This window comes from Harpia harpyja, chromosome Z, assembly GCF_026419915.1.
Source record: "Harpia harpyja isolate bHarHar1 chromosome Z, bHarHar1 primary haplotype, whole genome shotgun sequence".
Taxonomy (NCBI): domain Eukaryota; kingdom Metazoa; phylum Chordata; class Aves; order Accipitriformes; family Accipitridae; genus Harpia; species Harpia harpyja.
In genome coordinates, this window is record NC_068969.1 from 10453576 (window position 1) to 10466273 (window position 12698).

Sequence of the window (12698 nt, forward strand, 5' to 3'; positions counted from 1 at the left end):
ATCACAATGGCATATTCACTGATTATCACTGATTTAAGACAGGAAGCTATCAGATAAGTTTCAAAGATGCCATGCCTCACCATTCTTCTAATTTGGAATGAAGGACACAGTGCTCCAAATTGTTTCTTCATTGTAATTTGTTCTGTAGATCCTATATACAATTATATTTCTAATATCTTCTACATACTAAACTCTAACCTAATGTTTTAGACAGCTAGGAAATGCATACAGCAAGCAGCTTCAGCTATAGTGCTACCAGGAAGCCATACTCCTCTGAGTAACTTCGGCCAACTCCCTCTTCAGCAGAATCTAAGTCTTTGTGCCTTGCATAACTGAATGAGGTGTCGCTTTTTAAAACTGTGATATAGTCATTTCAAAATGACAATGTCTTGGCAAAAGGTAACTTTTGTATCATTATTTTTGGCTCTAATACACACCCATTACCATTTAAAAGCCTGAATCTTAGCACACAGCACCCACTCCTGGGGCAAACTAAGCATTCAACAGCCACGGAAGCATGTTAAAGCAGAAGATCCTTTGAAGAATTAGGCACTTACATTAGTTCCAATGTACTGACAGCTAAGTTGATATTTTTATTTCTTCATTAGTGAAACAGGCACCTAATAATTGGATATACTGTCTCCAATAACACACTACACAGATATGAAAGCTTCTAGGAGGCTATTTAGGGGAAGAAGATAACACTTCTCGTGCTCTTCATCCACAAAATAAAACAAATCTTTTACTAGTATATGTAAAGAATGGAATTTTCCCCAAATTCAAAGCAGAGTGTCAGAGTAAATTAAATCCATTTAATAATATTGATTAGTTTTCTACACATTGTCATTCAACAAGGCCACCGACGGCTTAATTATCACAGTTTGATGTATAAATTACTGCAACAAAAGATTGGTTTTAATTTACTAACAAACAGAAGGAAAGGAAACAAAAAAGAACTAGGCCAGGTTCCTTTTATATTGCCCTAAAAACAGCAGAACCAATGACCTGGATTAACACATACTGAAGAGCACTGAGTAGTAGTCTAGGTGCCATATAAAAGGTCTTCATTTGCTTCAGTACCTCACTTCAAAATTCGTTCACTCTGTGCTCCTGACCGGCTTAGCCACTGATTTCCTCCCAGTGAACAGTAAAAGCAAACGGATGTTCACTGCTGGTATGATTGTTTTTCCACCCGACTCTCCCATCTCTTATCAGCAATTTCAACAACAGTCTCCATGTCGGAGAACTGGTGCTGAATTTGACAAACAAGGGAAAATATTTCCCTGAGGGGTCATCACATTTGTGTCTTCAGCCCACATGCAGCACTACTGTGACCACATTGTGTTTGTTTTTCTGATTTTATTTAAAAACAAACTCAACAAAAGGAATTTAGAGAGATTTTTAAGGCAGCCCAGAAAGTGCCGTGTGAAAACTGGCACAGGAACTTAGCATTTTAGAATATTAGAATTTACCTCGTTTACCTTCAAAGGCAAACTAACTTTCTCTCAATTCACATACAAAACCGCTGAAATTGATAATGTTTGTTAAAAACATCCCAGCTTATTAGAGTTCAACAAGTTCTGAGATAATTATTTACAGGAGTAATTCTGGATTTGCAGTTGCTGACTTTCTTGACGTTTTATAAAAAAAATGCTGGGTTTTTTTTTTCCTCTTTTGATATACTTTCTATTTGTGAACCAAGACAAACAGATAACCAAAGCATTCATTCCGTGCTATGGGAGCATTCGTTAGTGCAAAATGTTTTAACTTAAATTAGTCTCAAAAGAGTTAACAGTGTAATAAATGGAAGACACTATAAATTGAAACAGTACAGTAACCTTTGCTTCAAACCTAATTCACAAGCAGTGCCAGCAAACTAAAACAGAACGACTCTGTTTCAGACCTCATGTAACTGGCTAAATTTCCATACTCCCATACTTTAAAGGTTATTAGTTTTTAGTCAGCTTTATAAGGGTAAGTCAACATTTGTCATGGCAGGAAGCCCAACATTATTATTTTTATTAGTCTGCTACTAGTTAAATTGGCCTAAGATTAAACAGTTCTAATAAATGCCCCCAAAACTTGGAGTTTAATAAAAAAACACATTCAAGCTCTGTTCCACAGGATGTTATCAGTATTTAACCTTCAGCAGGATAAAAAAACCAAAACAAACAAAAAAGGTTAAAATAGAAAAAACAACCTATGTTAAAACAGAGCCTCTTAATACAGCAAACACTTAACCTAAAAATAAATTAAGCCAGGCATCTCAGGCTTTTTGCACTTTCAGAAAGAAGTAAATCTAAAACTAGAACAACATTCTCAATTGTTAAGGGCACTAATAAAGACTACTTTTTAAAATACTTGAAACAGCAGAGTATTTGCCTTTGCTTCATAGTATCTTAGAAATATTCTGATTGGGAAATTCTAGAACATTCACTCTTCTAGAGCTGAGGCTGATGGTCAAGAAAAAAGTAGGTGACTAAAGCAGTTCTAAGTATAGTTCAGTGTTGCAAAGCTAACTGTAATCATCCGCACAAATCCATCCTAAAACCTGGGAGAGGCATCCTACTAGTAAAACTGCCAGCATCGCAAGAACAATTTATTAAGCTGTTTAAGTAAATTGATACCTAAAGGCAACTGATCATCCAATAAATCGTGTGTATCGGTCATACAACTTCCCTTCAAAACCATAAGGTTCCATCCACCACCTGTGCTCTCTGATGGGAGCAGGAGGAGGTTTGTTATTCCTCCTCTGCCAGTCTCCACAAAACCAGCAAGCAAAGAAAGCAAAATCCAGAGACACTTTGTTTTAATCACAGCGTTATAAAGAAGAGGACCTGAAACGACAGTCAGGGTACAATGAAAAGCCATATAGAGAAGTGGTGAAGTACTCCAGCCGAAGAAAATCAGCTAAAGTTTGCAACACGCTGTCGCATCATGGGTTCATCAAAGATTGGCTCCTTGCCGCAAATAGGCTGCCCTCATTAGTCACCACCCTTAAGACCTCAGATTTGATTTGCCATATGCAAGACAGAAGCACTGAAGCGTCAGTAGCACAAGGACAAGCTGCATACAGCTATCTTGACTGATCATTTGTCCGCAATATCCAGAAATCAATATATCTACCAGCAGTTAGGAAATGAAGGCCAATTAACAGAAAAACCTCACACTGAGGTGAATTAACACAAGTAACGGAAACGCTGAAAAACCCAGACAACTAACGTAGAGTTGATTAAATTCTGAATTTCTTCTCAATAGAAGCTGCTTGTAGAGACTACCTAAGAAAGACCTCTTCCATTCTGGAACAAACTGGATACGAAGCTGGGCTGCCAATTAACAAGCAGACATCATACGGCAAGTTACTGAATGGAAAAATAAAGGCAAGCTGTTTGTTCCAAATTGCCATTAAGCAGAACAGATCAGCAATTCCAAGCGAGGGGGTTTGACATGTTTCCACGTTTTAGCTCACTGTGGTTACACTGCACATGAACTTACCTGAAATATATCAAAACTGCAACTTGCTAATATTTCCTTAAAAATGAAATACATACGTTTATGAAGATCAAAGAAAATTCATGACTTGCAGTTTATCTCATAATCTTTTGGCCCTTCTTCCCTCTGGCTCCATGCCTGGTTCTCATGTTAATGATGTGCCATGGCCTAGAGGCCTGTGGGTTACCCTTCGGGTTAGCCTTCCTGCACTCCCCATGATGAATTAAACACAGTCCTAAGCACAAGGCAGCCTCGACTCCTGCACATCAAAACAGTGAGGATATCGGGAGACAACAGAAGACAGATTGCAAACAGCCCTGATGCCTAGTTCTAAGATTTCTGCAGTCTGAGATGTAAGCAGACATACTGGAGATGCAAAGGAATTCTATGCCACCATGGTAGTTTTTAGAGCCTAACCCCAGGCACTGTATTAGATCCTGTACAGCAGAACAGAACATCCTTACTCTGAGGAATTCATGTCTTCCTTCCCGTGACTTCACGTTCAGACCTTTAAATCTCCATCTGTGACTGTGCATGCTTTCTTACCCACTGCCCAACCACTGGCTGCGCTTCACTTTGTTTCCTTTAGAGGGGGTGATAAGGGAGTTGCTTTAACCAGTGAAACACAGAAAATGGTATGATCATTGGGAAAGATGTGGGGCTTTTTATATCTTAAAGCAACCAAATTTCAAGTTTTACTAACTGTCTCTATTTTTTAATTATTAAAAAGCTGGAAACAGCCCAACACCTTTGTACTGTTTACACCTAGAATTGTACTACAGTATTTTATGTGGGGTACGCAATGATGTATGTAAAAGCCTTATAATATTTCCTATATTAACTGATTCCTCAGGCATTGCAGTGTTTTGTTGCCCTTTAACTGCATTTGGAAAGAACTATAATAATTGTACTTTGACTAGAGGTACACTAGCCTTTCCTCAGAACCCAGACTTTTACTGTTCACATGCATTTTGGACATTTCATTTGTCATTGTTTTGTGACTGTGCTACCTCTATGGAGTTTATGCCAAGGAAGCTGGTGTGGCTTAAAGAAAGAACTGTAAGTAGAAAACCTCTGTTCTCTTTTGTGCCACTGACTTGTTCACAAAAATATCCCTAGTTTTCCACAGCTGCTCTGCCGGCTCCAAGCAAAGCCCAAGAATAAGGAAGAATTAATCTATTGCCAGTAAGCTTCAGCTTGTTACCCAGAAACCTCCAGCTGGAAATTTGGGAAAATTTCAACAATACAGTATATGCTCAAGATTTTTGCTGAATTTCATCCCATGTAAGTACTACTGTACTTGATCTTCCAGACTGTATTTTGTATTTGTTCAAAACAAAGACTAAAAGATTATTGTTTAATAAAGTCAGAGGAAATATTTTATAATACTGAGTTCTGATTTAAAACCAAAACACAACGTCTCTATAGCAGAAAACCTGTTCTATTCTACATATATCAACATTTATGCACAAGTTAGGTTATTAAATAATCAACCAACTTCACATGTTAATAATTAAAATGAAATTCAGCTTTTCAAAACCAGAAATTCATAACCCCCACGCAGCAAGCTACCTTTCTGGTGTAGTAACACAGAACTGTGGCAGAAGGCGCCCAATAGCTTTAGTTAGCCTTGTAAACACTAAAGGGTGGAAGAACAGTTTAACATCACAGCTTGAGAAGAAACATAGATTTCCCCCCCCCACATATTGACAGACTTCAAAGAAACAGGCTGCATACATCTATCCTTATAATGCCTTTTCCAAAGAGTAGTTTTTATTTCTGCTTCCTTAACCAAATCTTTGGGGTGGCAGGTGGTCTTTTCATACCCTCCTAAGACAAACAGAATGTTTAAAAGTCTATCTTTCAGAATGCTGGAAGTCCGTCATACTCTCAGAAAACAGCCTGAAAGCACAGGGTGGTTTATTCGTATAAAACACAAACTGAAAGATGATAAATCCAAAGCAACTGTTTGCACATTGTAATTTTGATTGGTCACATCTGTTATTAGATACTTCCTCACGCTCTAAGCTTTCATTTGAGACTTTTTCTTTGAAATTTGACTATAATCAAGCTGCCCTTCCTAACTGTAAGAAAGCAACACTCCAACTCTTTAGGTTTGACAATTCATTCATAAAAAAAACTTCATGCAGTAAAGACTAAAGCCATATTTCTCTAACATTATGGTTAGTAAAATGAGTAACCTTAAGAGAACCATTTAGTACTTAACAATTCATGTTTTCCATAGATGCATATGTACACACACACTCAGGGTGCTACTTTTCAAAAACACAGGTGAAAGAAACTCCACTGTCATTAACTGTAGTAATTAAATCCCTTTATGTAAAAGTACACTGAAAAGCAAGAGTGCAGCATCTTCTTATTAGTTCTTAGCTTAAGCATCACGACTAAATAGGGTCACTTGGCTTATGTTACTTGTACTTTAGAGCCATTCAACTGCTGGAGGTAATTAATCTTTGATGTAGTTGTATTAAATGCACCCAATTTAGTAAGTTGTCTTCAAGTTACTCAGCAAACAAGACTAATGAAGAAGCTATATATTTAAGTGATAAAAACTTCCAGACAGAAATTTTATCCTTCCTCCAGCGCAGCCAGCCAGAATCCTTAAGGTCACCATTTTCTTTCCAAACAAGCACATAAAGCAACATTAACCTAAAGTACAAATTATTTAAGTCTTTCACAAACACTTATTCCTGAAACGTTCCACCATTCATCAGAAATTTGCAAATGAGTATGTTGAGTTTGGTTAACGAATAAGATTTTTAACATCACTTGAAAGGACTTCGTGCTTTTTAAGAAACAGTAGTCAACCTGCTGATAGGGCAGGTTTTCAGTTAACTGTATTATTAGATTAATTTCTTGGTTTGTTACTAATGAGGAAAAGACAGATAACGCTTTAAGGCACTGTTTTCCAGATTCCCTCCCAGTTCCTGCGTTAAGTTTAACAATTTTTAAGTAATGGTTAGCCCTGGAATAAAATACATGTAAGTTACTTTAAACTACATATCTAAACCAGGTATTTCTCAATTAGCTACTTAAAAGATTGGATTTAATTCCTTAAAGTGACAGGTGCCAAAAATCTAGGTTCTTTGTTCCTTGCCTTATTGTAAAGGCGAGTTCAATATCTAAAGGCGGCAGTAAAGGATGCCTAAACAAACCAGGTGTCTATACACAGAAGCCTATTTTCAAAGCACGTAACTCTTCCCCAAATCAACACAGATCACGCTATCAAGAAAAACAAAGGTGCAACCGTATCACCAACAGGCTCGGTACCTCCGTCTCTTTAGCTGGGCTGGTCACCGTCTGCACTTCCAAGGCACAATTTGCCCTCTTGACGGAAAGGTAAAAAGGATAATCCTTGGCCACCATCGTGGCTGCGGAAGGAGCGGTTTCGGGGGTCACAGCGGATTCTGTCCGAGTACAGAACGTGAAGACAAAGCTGAGCCTCCCCTCCCCGGCACTCGGCAGCTCTGTAACCGAGATCTCCTGCCTGAGGCTCCGGAGCGCACGACCCGCGAGAGCTGCCGCGCTCGAAGCAGGCAGGGCGGGCAGGCAGGCGCCCCGCAGCGCTGCTCCCCACCCCCGCCGGGCCCGCCCGCGGGGCGGGGCAGCGCAACACCCCCAGACGCCCGCGGCTGCCGGCGGGCCGGGCTGCTCCGCCCCGCGGCCGCAGCTTCTCGTCGCCTGCGCCGGGGCTTCTCCCCCTTACTGACGGCGCAGCGTTACGGTAGCAACAGCAGGGGCAAAGGGAAAGTTTAACCCCGCGTTCCTGCTAGCTTCTCACGGGGTAACTGCAGTTCAGTGAGCGTTGGGCTTTTCGGACAGCTGCGGAGCTGACGAGAAGTGCGGGGCTTCACGGCAACTCGCAGCAGTCCCAAACGGCACAGTAGTCGTGTCCCAAATACAGTCTGCGGTCCTGTGGACGGCAGCGGCATCTACGTTCTGTGTGCAACGCTCTTCCTGAATGCTGCATCCCGTTATGCTGCCACAACATACAGCATTGCTCCCCCCCCCACCCCCCTGCTTTTTTTTTTTTGTTCACCCATATTGTTGCTTTTTCCTGTCTGGCAAGCAGGCGTTTGTTTCTTGTGTTTTTCAAGTTCCACTTTTGTTGCTATTGTTTAGTCAAAAGAGCTCCCCTGCCCGCACCCCTCATTGTAACAAGCTCAGAAAGTGGAAAAATACCTTTGCCTAACGTATCTCATAGGGCACTCAGTGTCTGTGGAGCTAGGCAAATTCTGTTTGACGTCTACCTTAGGACAAAGGTAGTAAAAATTTCCTGGAAAGAAAGGGGAAGTGTTAGGGGCCCTGTCTGCGATGCAGGATCAATCTGACAAAAAGAGTATGTGGGAGACAAGGAAAAGGAAACTGGGTAGGAAGCTGGACAGGGGGAGGAGGGAAGGGTATTTTCAGTCAAAAGGAAGCAGCACAACCAAGAATAACTTTACAGATTTTGAAAGAATGAACTGGTGTTAAAGGCAGATTGTATGATGGATGTTGCTTTACAAGCATTTATTTTCCTAAAGGTTGTTAGATAAATGGTGTCCTCAGAATAAGCTTAGCCAAATGGCAGACCTCATTCGGACACTTTCCTTTGACTTCACCAATATCCCAAACATATAATGTGTCTCACACTTATCTCCTAGGCATTTTCAGGAGCAACCGCAGTAGAGCCAGAGCTGCTATCCTGCTGCCTGTCATGCAGACCTATCTATTTTGTAGTAGTCTGCTCATAAAACAGAAAAACCCACCAGTTTCCCGACCCTGCAGTTCCTGGAAAATGGTAGGAACAAAGTTATCAGTATTTCTAGATGTTCAATTATTCTAGAAGGAAATGTGGCAATTGAACAATTTGAGTGTTATGTGCAGTACTGCTCTCCTCATCTCCATCATAGTAGGACGGGACAAGGTTCACTGAAAGCAAAAGTCTTGACAAGAGGCATTGAACAGCTTTCATGTAAAGAATAGTTAAGCAGACAGGACATTTTGGAGAAGAAAAGAGAAATCAGAGCAGGTGTGATAAAGATCTACAAACCATGATTGACAGAGAAAGCAAATAGGGAATGATTTTTTCACTGCATTCAACTAGAGGGAAAAAACAGTACATCAGATTAAACCAGATGGTGGGAGATTCAGAGCAAAGAAAAAAACAAGCTAATTCTTCATATTATGTACAATTTCTGTGTTATATACAGTGGAAGTATTTGTCACAAGATGCTGCTGCTAAGAAGGCTTCTCAGACACAAATTCTTGGCTACTAGGACAGTATTTGGGGGGAACATCATGACAGGCTATTTCTGTTCTATACTCTTCCCTCAGCATTTACTGCTGACCACCACTGGAGATTTGGTATTATGTTAGATTAATCTTTGCTGCAGCCCCCTTCCTTTCCATATTTAAAAAAAAAAATGAAAAGACTGTAGCATTTTATTTGAAGACTACCTGTCTTACCTGAGGATTTCTGAAGCTACAATTATTTCATTCACATGAACATGCATTCATTTTTGCAAGTCTTCTTCAGTGTGATATTCAGAGGAAATACCTCTGAGCACAACTTGATAATGTTGGATGGTTTCTCCTCACATTTCAAGTGTATTAAAACACCAATACACACAGGTTGTATAAAATGGTCAAGAACCTCCTGAGAACACTGCAGCTGCTGTGTAACCATTTAAGCCCAAGAAGCCCTGACTTCAAATACCATCTGTGTATGTTTGTTTATGAATGTGTGTGCTGACACCATTTTAAAAATCAGCTTCACTTAAATCAGTATAGACAAAATGCCTTCAGGGCTTGTCCTCAAAGCATTCTAATCCTGTAACATGCTTCACAGCATAAAGAGCACTTCACAGAGGACAAGAGTGTACCGGTTTGGAGACTGAAATAATGAACTTTGGTTTATACACGTAAAAAAATATGCCAAGAGAGGCGTTCTGTCGTTTCTCCATTAATCAGACCAGTACGCTTCAACTTGACTAAGCACTCTTGAGAAACAAGAGAAAAATCTGTCTTAAGAGGAATACAATTCTTAAAAATAGGCAGGACCTTCACATCAGTAAGTTTCAGAGCATCTTGCACCTACAAGATAGACTTCAATGAACACCTAAACCAGGATTCATTAGACACTTTGGATGTTTGTTTACTTCACCAGAAGAGTGTAAATATAGTTTTAGAACTGATATTTGGACTCAAAGTTCATTGATGAATAGCACCTAACTTTATAAGTATCATATTATCTGATGGCATAACACAAGGGTACAATTTCAAACAACTATCTCTTCTAGGGAACTGAATTTGTCTGTAGACTGTTATGTACACTCATAATCAAAACTATGTCAGTTTAATCATGGTATTAAGTCCCTTCTGTATTGCGTATGAAATACAAAACTTGGAGTCCATTCTGAAAGATCTTACAAACTTGGTCAGTACTGATTTATGTTTACATTTCATTTCTACATTAATTTAGAATGCAAAGTGACTGCCCATCACTAGTCACTGTAGTGTGTGTATGTGCACGCACACCCAAGCAGAGCCAAATGTTGGTTCATAAACTTGTGGCTGAAAGACTCCATAGTGAACTCCAGTTATATAGTTGGAGAAATAAAGGTTTCAGTGATATCACTAAGGAATCTTGTAAGATTGAAGCCAGTGAGTCCACTCATTCAAAAAATTATACTTAGACTACAAATCTACACTAACACTATAAAAAATTAGATCTGAATTGCAAGCTACTTTCAAAAAAGAAACTAACATTTAAGAAAAAACAATGCTAGCGACTAGATTGCACAGCAGCCCAGTGCATCAGTTTTGCCATTTCTGGAACAGGTTTTTGTGGGTTTGTTGGTTTTGGTTTCTTTTAATTTACTTTGGCCAAAGGCACAATTTAGTCTGCCAGTTACTTATCTGTCAGGGAGAAGTAAGTAAACTATATGGTAACTCCAGAAAGCTCTGCTCAAGAACAGTGCCTACCACCATTGACCTGGTTCAGGACTGAAGTTCACTCACAGAGTTGTTCTGTGATTGTCTTGTTCACACAAATGCCTTTAGTTAGTTTCCTCACACATTCAAAACCTAATAGTGAAGTAATTATTGCAAAAGCATCTGTCTGTATGGCAAAGTCCTTTGAAATATTTAGGGTTTGAACCTTAAAACTACCTTCATATGTGGCTAGAATTCCTTTTCATCTGATGCTAATCTTGGACATTCATATAGCTTTGATCAGTCATTTTAAAATTAAAATGCAGTTGATTAAAGATTTCTCAAAGGGTCCAAAATATGATGGCAAAAGAATAAAAAACAAAACAAAAAAATCTGTTTCCTTTTCAAGAATAGTTAAGAAGCCATTATGCTAAGCAGTAGCAAAAGGAACTGAAACATTTCATCTAAATGTTTAAATAAGGAAAACCCAATGGAGTGAAGAATCTTCTAACATCGGAGTCATGGGCTTTAAGGAGTGCAGTGGCACAGAAAATCATCAATTAAAGCTGAACTCTGCCTAAGGAAGAAAACTCACAAATACATTGTTTAAAGATTTGAGTTGGTGTTTTTGTTGTTTTGTTTAAGCTTTATTTTAACATGATCTTTGCCAACACATTTTAACTGCCTTTGGGCAGAAATACAGAATCTATGATTAAACAGAAATATTTTGATATGTCTACACCCAGATTTCAATTACATTTTTCCTCCTGGTATGTTAATGTGACCGCTTTCCCTATTAAAAGTCAAAATCTGTTTTGCCAAGCTCTTAAAAAAAATAAAGTCAGATAAATACAATTAATCTTTGGTAATTATTGGTATGCCAAGAAGTAAAAGACTCTGAATGACTGTCTGTCTGTCTCTGCTTTTCTTACCTCACCCAATGTAAAAGAGCCCTTTGCTTGGTGTTGGTCTGTGTTTGACTATGATGCCTAAGCAGCAGCCTAGCCTTAGTTGCAACAATTCAGTCTGTTTATTTTCTTAAGTACAACTAGCAAAGCTAAAAGAAAAACACTAACTGTATTTCTCCTGTGATTTATATTTATGGGAGCTTTTCCTTTCAATCTATCCATTCTGATGACTTGGAAATAGACACTTAGGCACATAAATACTTTCTTGGTGAAATATATGCCTATGTGACAAGTTTCCAGTAACAAGACAAGAATTTAAGAAAAAGTATAATGCTTAAAAAAAACCCAAACAAACCAACAAAACCAACTATGCTATCACTATCATCTTCAGATATACTATATTCTCAGCTGATTTTAAGAAAATTACATTAAGAACAATAAACAGTCCATTGCTTTGTTTTCAAAGCAGATTAATTGCTGTAAGAATATCAAGTTATCCAGCAGTCTCTGAGTCATCCTGAGTAGAGTAGCTCTTCTGTCTAGCTAAGTTACTCCAGGTTTATGGAGAAAATAAAAGATTTAATATAAAGTGTGTTGCAGAGGACCAGAATCTCCTATACAAATTTGGCTAAGTGTGCAAAGAGTACTTGGCACATGTTGTTACTGGAAATATTACCCACCATAAAAACCTGAAATTAAGTAGAAATATTGCATACACATTTTAAGGAAAAAAAAAAAAATCTCAGTAATTTGCACTTTATGGAGTATTCTCTCATACGTGCACCCATCCTATGTATGTGGTTTCTCAAAAAAAACCAAAAAACAAACAAAAAAACCCCAAAAACCCCCAAACCAGAAGCCACCATGTAGGAGAGGTACAATTTCGCTAAGAATGTTCAAAGAAAAGCTACTACTCCTACTATTCTGAAATGAACAGTGGAAGTTAGCCAAGCTAATGCTCCTCGTACACACACAATTCTGCACTTACTGAGTATCTCTGAAGCCTCTCTTCAACATACCCCAATATCTCTTCAGGATAATCATTAGGAAGCTTTCCTTTCAGAAAAACAAAACCAAAACAAACAAAAACCAAACACCAAAACCAAAGCCACATGCAAACAGCCAAAAGAAAACTTTTGAAACAGTCATTTCAACCAAACATTATAAATTTGAATCTGCTCTGGAGCTGGAATGCAGAAATACTGACAGTGATGAGTAGCTAGAAAGCATATAAACTGCTAGATAAAGGGTATTTATCAGGCAGTTACACAGCTGTTGAAGAAACTGCAGTTTCCTCATTGCAAATATGGATAGTACACAGGGTCACGAGAGTTACAATTTACTAGGTAATAAATATTAGGA

General features: G+C 38.7%; 1 protein-coding gene across 2 annotated transcripts in view; it reads right to left on the bottom strand.

The window, feature by feature from the left end:
• ARHGEF3 (Rho guanine nucleotide exchange factor 3) overlaps positions 1–12698 on the bottom strand; it is a 140769-nt gene that overhangs the window by 24407 nt on the left and 103664 nt on the right. The window contains exon 1 of one of the 2 annotated variants that reach the window (XM_052777528.1): positions 6784–7044. The exons of the other annotated variant lie outside the window; for it this stretch is intronic. Coding sequence (XP_052633488.1) covers positions 6784–6879 — 96 coding nt within the window. The 5' untranslated portion in view covers positions 6880–7044. Of the gene's footprint in view, positions 1–6783; positions 7045–12698 lie in introns of those variants that run through there. 2 annotated transcript variants of the gene reach the window in all.